Raw genomic sequence first — 10,920 nt, 5'->3', positions numbered from 1 at the left:
ATGTATGGTTTGTGATAAGAGTTGAACGAACCCCAATAAAATGATTTTTTAAAATAAATTAAAAAAAAGTTCTTGGAAGAAAAAAAAATGAGGTTCCAGCAAAACAGCTTTTACGAAAATATTCATTGTGACCCAAGAGAACCTTGCCAGGTGATACCACTAGGTGCACTAACTCAGAATGAGTTGTTTGATGCTTGTCTAGTGCGAAAAATGAAAAATGCGTACTATGATCGCTCCACCTATCAGAGCTTTTCTGGGGCATTTTTGGGTACCCCCTCGTATAAAGGATATCTTTATGCTTTTGCTACACAGTTGTTGAAAATATAAGTGAACTTTCAAGCAGGTTAGGACTCTACAAAGATGGATGGTGATACCTCTTGGAACAACATTTAAAAATATTATTTTCAGTAGCAAAAAGGCATTTGATGCTGATGAACTGAGTGGTTTAATTTTAATGGGCTGGTAGTATCCTTTGTGCCATAGTACCATTGTGTATGTTCAGTACTGTAAAGATGAAGAAAGATGCTCCACACAGAACATGTGAAGCAAAAGAAGTCAAGGATTTCCCCAAGTGTATAAGAAATAAATTTAGAAAATATGCATGCAGAAAATAATTTGAATTAATGTCAGTCATTATGCATTTAGAACCCAACCCCCAAGTTACATACACTGTGTAGTTTATCTGTTACTGTTTCTGTGTACATTATTTCTATTCCATTGTATTTTAATAGTGAACTATATTTCCTTTTTGCACCGCAAAAGGTTTATAGTAGTTATATGCCATATGTCATACCAAACCTAAAACCAAACTCAATGCCACTGAGTCCATGCAGAAGCGCCCCGTGGGTTTCTGAGACTGTAACTGTTTACAGGAGTATAAGACCCAGTCTTTCTTCTGTGGACCTGCAGATGGTTTCGAACTGCTGAGCATGCAGATGGGAGCACAACTTGTAACCATTATGCCACCAGGGCTGCTTATGTCAGTGTGCTTCTAAAAGTTTGTGGAAAAATGGAATGGTAAGATAATGTGAAAAAATAAATAAATAGTGTAATTATTTATAATTATATTATATTGTAATTTTGTATACATACAAATAAATAATGTAATTCTTTATAATTACAGGATACTGAGGAGGGAGGGAGGATGTGTGTGGGGGAAGAAGAACCACATATATGAAGGTTTTAACGGGATATTATTGTTGATTTCATTTCTTAAAATGGAATGGGTAAATACATACAGTATGTGTCTTTAAAAAAAAACCAAAAAAATCCCTCCAGATTCCTTAGCCCCCAACCTAATCGTAGCCTGCAAGGCTAAAAAAACAGGAGGAAAAGTAAAACAAATGTACTAGGAGTCTTTAGTGACAAACGAGTCCATCTCAAACAAACAAGCAGACAAAAGATAATGTAATTTTTCCCTGAACTTTTTGAAGCACCTTTGTATGTCCTCACAACCTCAGAACAGAAAGGGGCTTTCGTATTATCTCCAGGAAACTCAGCACAGAGAGGATGACTAACGATCTCTTGGACACAAAGGGTAGGTGGTTTAGCAAGGCAGAGATGCTGGGGGTCTGGTTTCAGACAGATGGGCATGTCACACATTACTTAATAAAATACTCTGACATTTTTCTGGATAAATATCTTCAACTAATAGCCTGAGAAGAAAATAATTTTATGATAGGGTATTAATAAAAGAAACCTTAACTTATGCCCAAACGTAGACCAGAGAATGCTTGTTTTGTTTTGGTAAATCAAAGCCTAAGATTTCTCAGACCTGAGCCAGATCTGTCCCAAGTCATTCTGCCAATATAAAGGGCAGAAAACATTAGATATAGCAAAATTAAGGTTTTGATCAGTAATTCATGCACTAGAGTTTTAATGTCATACTTTTCCTACAAAGATGCTTTTAGTAACTGTATTTAGCTAAAGACAAAAATAATTGATCCACTTCAGGCAATCAAGGCAGATTTTCGTTGTTGTATTTTACTTTATGCCTGTTCTGTTTTTCATTTTCATAGAAATTCAGAGGTAATAACGATGACTATCAATTAGTTTCAATTAATGCCATAGACTGTTAGGAGGTATTTGGGGCTATCAGAAGACCCCAGGCTGAACACTCCGGTTTTGTTTGAAGTTGAAAGCAGCATTTGCCCCCAGAACATCAGCTGTTCTCTGCCTGAAGCCAATCTAACAGTATAGACGATTTACATCCAGAAACTCATCTGACACTGAAACCTAGGAAATGGTTTTACCATCTAATTCCTTCACAAAATGGTTGTTTCTTCATTTGGAAGCAGAGGAAGGTACGATAAAACAGGGAATATGCTCACAGTCATGCACTGAGATGGCATCTGTCAGAAGAAACACAGAGAAGAGACACCCTCCTCCTGGTGAGCACCTACTATTTTGGCTACCCAGAATCCTCTTGTCCTTTTAGGATGATCCTTGACTATTCTCAGGGAATAAGACCTGTCCTCACATCCAAGAAGCCCTGATAAGAGTAAATGAGGAAAGAGGAGACTTCCTGGACTCTAGTGAAAAGGCACTGGCCTGTACTTCTCCTCTCACAGTGCCCTAATGCCAACTACTTAGAAACGGGGAGCTTAAACCTTTGGGAGCAGAAGTCAAGAGCTATGAGGAATGTCCACATTCCTTCTGGTGTTATTGAGGTGCTGTGCAGGTTGTGCAATGGTGTAGGATAGCCCATTCTATCTTTCTAAAGAGCAAGGATATAGCCCTGATTTTCAGTTTCCATAACTTAGCAGACTATTGGTTTTTGGTTTTAAAAACCCCAGTCTTGAAACTGGAAATAATCTAGCAGGGCCAACAGGGCCCCGAGAACGAAGCACCCAAGAGTCCTCCCCTCTCACTGGCTACTGCAGCCTCTCTCACCCATTCTTTCTTATTCAGTTATATTCTCTACTGGAGTCTGTGCTATAGAACCAAGAATTCCCTTCCTGAAATTTGGTTTGTGCAAATCGCCACTTTTCTTGTTTCTCCATGTTCAGCAAACAGCTGAACTCTGAATTTGGCTGGGCACTTGAAGTCCTCCTCATTGTCATTCGCCTGCTTCCTCTTCTCTAGTTATTTTCCACAAATCCTTTGCCTGGCTGGAATTGTTGGCCCATTGTCTTGTATATATACTCTAAAAGGACAGCCTCTGACCCTTGTGCTTGCCTCGTTCTCCGTTAAAGCTGGGCTCAAACCCTCCTTTCTTGGGGCGTGTTCTCCAACCTTCACAGTCCACAGGCTTCTCCCTAAGCCTAGAATCCACATGAATGCCCCACTTTTGTGAAGGAGCAGCTATCTTCAGCTCTGCTACCACTGTAATGGCAGAACTGACACTCTGGGGATGTTTACGGTGGACTGAAATGCCTTGTGCTTGGTAGTACTCTAAGTAATAATAACAGTGAATATTATTGAATGCTTACTATCTCAGCCACTATTCTGAATATGACATCTGTTATCGCATTATTTCATTTACTCCTCATAGCAACTTATATGATGAAGATATTACTAAGCTTAGCGGCACAGAGAGAAAGTAAAAATCTGGGATTTTAATCCTGGTGTCTGACTTCAGAACCTGAGCTAACTGCCTCAATAAATATTGGGCTGCTAACAACAAGGTGTCATAGAGATTTACAGTCTTGGAAACCCAAAAGGGCAGTTATATTCTGTCCAGTAGCAATTTTACCGAAGGGTTTTTCTGTTTATATCTCAACTAGCCATCAATTTCCTAGCTTGGTTGAGTACAAAACATCTTGAAAAAGCGCTCCATGGTGGTGATGGGGTGGATTACATTTAGAACTGCCTTCGTTTACATTCACGAAAACATTTATGAAACTTCTCCCACCTATCAGGCACCTTGCTAAGCACAAAGGACAACAGAGACACGTCAGAGCTGTGATGTTCAAGGAAGTGATCTAGAGGACAACAAACTACAAGGTTATTTCAGAAACAATATTGCAATAGCTATTTTCTTTCCAAAATGCAGTTCTATATTTTCCACTGTTAGAAAGGCTGCTGAAAGCTCAGTAATGAAACTCACGGATTACATCCACAGACTCTGTTCCTTAACAGACCATAGGGTGACTTTGTACGAAATGTGGATTTCTTCATGAATCCTGCTCCCTGTTTCACATTTTGTAGTGCCTGGAAAGCCCAGCGAATCTGAAAGGACCATCGTGGGTTCTGCTCTGCGCTACATGGCCCTGGAAGTCTACCTGTTGTTGTTTCTTGGCTTTGGGGTATGAACAAGTTTCTATAGCATGGTGAACTGAGTGAGGACCCTACATTCTTCTGCTGACAGAGAGGTCAGCAGTTCAAAACCCACCAGCTGCTCACTGGAAGAAAGATGTGGCAGGCTGAATTCATAAAGATAACAGGGTCAAAATGAACTTCACAATAACAAGTGTTTTTAGTTATATTTTGAGAATTGGGCTTGACAAAATGAAAATGATTTGCTACTATTCTTTGGATAAAAGCAGTATTAAGCAAACTACAGTTCATCATGCATCTTCAGAACTAAAATTCTATTGGCAGATAGTCACAGCTATTTGTTCATGTGTTGCTTTCTTGCTACAGTGGCAAAGTCGATTAGTCATGACAGACGTTGCATGACTCACAGACCGAAATATTTACTATCTGGCTTTTTATATTAAAGTTTGCCAACTCCTAAATTAGAGCATGCCTTACATCTAGGTAGGGCATGGAGCAGTGATGGAAGGATTAGTAAAGTGTTGACACAGGTTTAAACATATAAATGCAAAACAAAATATACAGTCCCATTCTGAGGCAAATATGAAAATGTTTGTGACCAAGTTTAAAGCCCACTTCTACCCAAAGGTCCCATGTTCATATGCTTTTACAAGTGACTCCTGTCCAACCTTCAGGTTACACAGTGTATTTTAGATCACTCCAAACTAGGGAAATCTTTTGAAAACTCTTAGTAAGGCTAGCATCTCATTATGAAAAAAAAACAACAACTAAAAACTAACAAAAAAAGTATAAGGAAGAAAACAACTGGCCAATCTTATTCATGCATTCATTTTAAAATAATGTATAAGGTATTGCCCAATTAAAGTCAGCAGTATATTAAATGTCATTTGATATCTTTTTTCATTTTTATGTAGTATTTTAGTAACTTTAAAATATATATATTGTGAATTAGATGAGGGGTTTTACATTTTGGGTAATCAATTTTGCATTCAGCATCTTAAGTGCTATATCAAACACTTCAATATTTTACCAGAACCCACCTCCTTTGACTTATCTTCTCATGCTATTGGATGACTGTCTTTCCCCTTCACTCAAGATAACAGCTTATGGCTTCTTCTCGGCCCTCATAGCCTCCCCACCTTGGCAAGCTCCAACTCTGTTCCATTTGGTTTGAGATCTTTGTCTTGATTTTCCCTAAATATAACTTAAACCACTTGTGACCTTGAAGTTCATTTTGACTCTGACATAGCTGTTCTTTTGTGAGTGACTAATTTCATTTTGCATAACCTTTTCCAGGTTGATCCATGCTATGAGGTGCTTTGTGGTTTCATCACTGGCGAGGGAGAGGGTTGTTGTTTTTAACAATGTACAGTATTCCATTGTAAGTATGCCAATGTTTCTTTCTTTTTAATCAACATTTTTTTATTATAAATTAGGTGAGAGTTTACATTTCAGATCACCAACTTTGCATTCAACAGTTTAAAACACTAATCAAATTCTGCTATAGTCTACCCTTCGCCCGCTCCTTGATTTCTCTTCCTAGTTTTGTGGATTACCTTCTTCCACCTCATACAAGTCAACCATCAACCATTTGCTCTCTCGATTGTGCTTCCCTCCATAACCCACGCCCTTTTGGCAATATATCCATAGTACACATGAAAGTCTTTGGTATGGAAGTCTTCATCTTGTGTTTTGCTCCCTCGCCCAAGGTAATATAGTGATCTCCTATAATTCCATCCTGTTTTTTGTTTTTTATTAAACATTTTATTAGGGGCTCATACAACTGTTATCCCAATCCATACACACATCAATTGTGTAAAGCATATTTGTACATCATTTCTCAAAACATTTGCTCTCCATTTAAACCCCCGACATTAGGTCCTCATTTTCCCCCTCCCTCCCCGCTCCCCCCTCCCACATGAGCCCTTGATAGTTTATAAATGGGTATTTTGTCATATCTTGCCCTGTCCAACGTCTCCCTTCATCCACTTTTCGGTTGTCTGTCCCCCAGGGAGGAGGTCACACACAGTTCCATGTAATCGGTTCCCTCTTCCCTACCCATTCTCCCTTTACCCTCCCTGTTTTGCCACTCACACCACTGGTCCTATAGGGCTCATCCATCCTGGATTCCCGTCCATCCTGTTATGATTGGCTAATTTCACAGGGCATAATATTCTCCAGGCTCATCCATGTCACAAGGTGCTTCATGGTTTCATAATTGTTTTTTAGGGATGCATCTGAGTCCACAGTGTGCATGCAAAACAGTTCCTTTATCTACTCCTCTACTGATGGGCAGTTGCTTCTTTCTCTCGTGAGAAGTGCTACAGTGAACATGAGTGTGCATACGTCTGTTCCTACTACGACTCTTACTTCATTATGACAGATGCATAGCAGAGGAATTGCTGGATTATATGGTATTTCCACTCCTAGTTGTTGGAGGTAGCATCATACCACTTGCCACAGTGGTCATACCTACTTAAGTCCCCCAAGCAGTGCATGAGGATTCCAATCTCTCAGAATCCTCTCCAGCATTTGTCATTGTATGGTTTTTTGTTTGGTTTTTAACTTGACTGCCATTGTCAGTGTAAGGTGGCATCTCATAATTACTTTTATTTAAATCTCCTGGGTGACTAGTAATCTTGAGCATTTTTCATGTGTTTTTGGCCTTAAATGAATGAATAGGAAAGTGAAAAAAGAGAAAGAAAATGAAAAGAAAAAGGTTGTTTGAAAGGAAAGAAAATTGGGGGGCAAAGCTTTTACAGTGACAAAAAAGAAGTAAACAAAAAGGAAGGTTCTGTCTGTTTGGATTTTTCCTTGGCCAGATGTTCTGTAGCTGTACCCAGCAAGTGGGTGGGTGAGCTGCAGTGAGGTGGGTGCTGCACTAGAAGCACTCCTGGGGAAGTCAGGGGCTGGCCAGGTGGGATCTGCTGTATAGAACCGTACCAGGCCTGCTCCTGTGATATGGGACCATGTGAGGAGTGGATCTGGCTAGCTCGGGCCAGTAATCCAGAGTGAGGTTCCAATAGCTGCTGGGAAAGCACTGGGCACTTCAATAGTGGGCCTGTCCCTCTCACAGTCTCTGGGATGTAGAGGTTTTGATTTACATAGCTTTCAAAATGTCCTCTGAACTCACAGGCCACCTCGTCTTTCTTTCATGCCGATCCCGCCCTGGTTTTTGTAGAGTGACCTATCTGTATGTTTTTAGTTTGCCGTCTTGTCCTGGAAGTCTGTCTCACCGTTTCTCCATCCATTCTTCGACAGATGAGTCTTTAGGTTGTTTCAGGCTCCTTGCTATTTGAACAGTGCTGCAGTGACCATGGTGTGTGTATGTCTATTCGTGCTTTGATGTCTACTTTTAGGGTATACACCCAACAGATGGTTGGTTGAATCTTAAGGAATTTCTTTCCCCGGTTGTTTGAGGTATTGCCATATAGCTTTCTACAATAGTTGTACATATTTACAGTCCCACCAGCAGTGTATGAGGATTCCAATCACTCTGCACCTTCTCCAGCATTTCTTTTTAAATTTACCTGTCAGTTTCTGTATAAAGTGGAATTTCATCGTTGTTTTGATTTTCATCTCCCAGATGACTAGTGATCATGAGCATTTTTTTCATATCTGCGTTGGCCACTTGGTTGCCATCTTTGGTCTGTTCTTGTCCTTTGCCCAATTTTTTATTTGAGCCTTCTTCTTTTTCTTATTGAGGTATTGTCGTTTCCTACAGACTTTGGAGATTTGTCCCTTCTCCATTGTGTTGCTGCCCCCCAATTCTTCCCCATCTGTGCTCCTTTTTATCCTTGTAATGAAGTCTTATGCTGCACTTAAGTGTCATTCTCAGTAGGTTCCAGTTATCCATTTTGTCGTCTCTTCTATTCTTTCATTGTATTTGGTACTGCATCTATGCCCTGCAACCTCCTTAAGTTGGTTTTGATTTTCTTGATGATCTTTATAGCTCTGCGATTTACATTTAAGTCCATTCAAGATCTACCTTGAAATTACGGTTGGTATATGTGCTGCCGGAGCAAGCTCTTAAATAGTTTTTGTATATGGGATGCCCCTGTTTTATTGTTCTGCAGACGGAGATCTAATTTTGCTAGCAGCATTTGTTGAAATGATGATCTCTTTCTCATTTCATGTTTTTTGATCATTTGTTGAAGAACAATTTTTTGTAGGTGGATGAATTTATTTCTGGATTCACTATTCTGTTCAATTGGTCTATGCATCTATCCTTGTATCAGTACCATGCTGTTTTGACTACTTGGGCTGTGAAATAGGTTTTTAGGTCAGGAAGTGAGTGGACTCCTACATTATTCTTCTTAAGAAGTTCTTTTCTTATCCTAGGTCTCTTCCCTCTCCATATAAAATTAGCAATTAGTTTTTCTATTTCTTTAAACTATGCAGTTGGGATCTGGATCATAATTACATTGTATTTATATATTGCTTAAAGAGTTAGTCTCAGAAATCCATGAGCCACTTCTACACTGTCCTACAGGGTCGCTATGAGTCTACATCAATTTGATGGCAGTGAGTTTTGGGTTACTCTTAACACTTTTCACAATGTTAAGTCTTCCTATCCTTAAACATAGAATATTTTCCATTTATGTAGGTCTCTTTTGGTTTCTTGTAGTAGTGTTCTTTGTTTTCTTTAGAAGTCTTGTTCATTTGGGTAGGTTTATTCCTAAGTCTTTTGAGTGGCTATCTCAAAAATGTATCTGATATCTAAGTCTTTCACCAAAAATCTAAACAATAATTTTAAAACATTAGCAATATCAATTAACTCATGTTTAAACAAATATGAGGAGTAACCCCCCCCCCCAAAATGGGAAAATACTTCATTGATGTGAAAAGGACCATGCATTTGGAGTTCTCCACCAGAACAGACTGTTAATCAAGCTTTCTATTTAGGTTCTGAAAAGATTGCATTACAGTGTACAACAAAAAAGGCCTGATTTGTGGCAGATAGGGGACCTTTTTTGCCACCACGACAACCTCTTGCTCACTCAGCCATCTCCATGTGCAACTTTTGGGGAAACAAAACAGCATGCCTCTCTTGCCCCATGCAACTTACTAACCTGACCTCGCTCCATGTGACTTCTTTTTGTTTCTGCAAATGCAGAGGGACATGAAAGGACAGTGATTTGACGATGGAAGTTGAAGAGGCGAAGAAAATAATGAGGGTGGTGCTGTCAGCCATCCAAACAGATGAGTTTGAAAAATGTTTCCAAGAATGGAATCACAGATTTGACAAATGTATTAAGAGTAATGGAGAGTACTTTGAAGGTATTAAGGTTGTTTTGCAAAAAAAATTTAAATACATAATTAAAAAAAAAGATTTTGCATTTGTTGGGGGTACCCCTCATATTTTAAATAATATTAACGTTATAAGGTTACACTTTCTGATTCTTCCTTTCTAGGCACTTAGTGATTTTTACATCTCTGAACAGAATCAAAGGGCTAGGTTAGAATTCCCGTTTTACCAGATGGTAGCTGTGTAATTTGACCAAGTCATTGGCTTTCTTTGTGTGATGATTAAAATACTAAGTTAGTCATCTTCCAAATATGACTAGATTTCAATTAAAGACAAATATGTAGCCAAGTCTCATTCTGGTTGTTTTACTATTCAAACTATCTCAACAAAATTTTAACAGTAACTAAAAAGATGAGTGAGAACCCCCTTTCAAATGGCAGAGGTCTTTGTATAAAAGACCTCTTATTACTTAGTCGTCTTTATTCAAAGAGTAGCTTGCGATCAAAGGTGTGTACTTGTCTGCACAGGCGACACCAAGAGCGACTGCGGAACGAAGAACCGAGCACTGCTGCTGCAGGCCTTTGCCTTCCTTCGGAGATCTTTCCAGCTTCACAAAAGGAAACATCTTTTCCATACAATTGCTAAACATGTGCGCTTATTACATTATTCTTTAATTAGTTAATGATTTTAGTTATATTTTGCTCTTTGGATATTCATTTTATGTAATAAAATAATTACAGATAATTAAACCATCTCAAGCCTTTTTCTTTACCCCAGCAAAAATGCTGGCTATCCAAAAATGACAACAAGTTGCAAATTAATCTGGAAAACAAAGCATGACAGATGAATGGCTTTGTTGGAATGAATTAGGCACTAATTATGTACTTGAATTAGATGAAGAATGAGACTCATTATTTTTAAAATGCTATTCTGAAAAGATGCACAGCTAACAACAGTCTTACCTTCTGCAGTGATGGAACTGTTTTTAATCCAAGCCAGGGCCTTAGAGCAGTCTTCCTCATCATTGAGAGTAAAAAGATTGCAAGGCACTATGTCAGTGTACCACTGTTTACCACTGCTGGGAATCTCTCTGTTGGTCAGGAGTTGAGTAATATCAGCCCCTGTAGGGCATGGGACCTGAGTATGTGACAGAAAAATGTGCATTTCAATAATCATAAGTGAACTGCTGACACAGTAAAACAAATAAACAAAATGTAAAATGTAAACTGAGCAATGTCCAACTATGGATTATTGTTTTTCAGTCTCCAGATACAATTAATCAGCATTTACGAAACCCACAACCTTCCTCTAGTTCTTAAACGCTTTCTCCCCCCAACTACCAGGACCCCAATTCTGCCTTGCAGACCTGGTTAGACCAAATGATGCACAGCGGTACAGATGGGAATTGGAAACGCAGGGAATCTAGGACAGATGAACCCCTCAGGACCAGGGGA

General features: G+C 39.1%; 1 protein-coding gene across 1 annotated transcript in view; it reads right to left on the bottom strand.

The window, feature by feature from the left end:
• The window catches only part of CFAP61 (cilia and flagella associated protein 61), a 399,631-nt gene that overhangs the window by 114,187 nt on the left and 274,524 nt on the right, over positions 1-10,920 (bottom strand). Inside the window, exon 21 of the mRNA XM_045295176.1 lies at positions 10,429-10,603. Coding sequence (XP_045151111.1) covers positions 10,429-10,603 — 175 coding nt within the window. The remainder of the gene's footprint in view (positions 1-10,428; positions 10,604-10,920) is intronic.

Source organism: Echinops telfairi, unplaced genomic scaffold (genome assembly GCF_000313985.2).
Source record: "Echinops telfairi isolate 266 unplaced genomic scaffold, ASM31398v2 ScPeMD7_5592;HRSCAF=6446, whole genome shotgun sequence".
Lineage (NCBI taxonomy): Eukaryota > Metazoa > Chordata > Mammalia > Afrosoricida > Tenrecidae > Echinops > Echinops telfairi.
The sequence above is the reverse complement of the archived record's forward strand: the minus strand, read 5'-3'. Positions and strand labels throughout refer to the sequence as shown.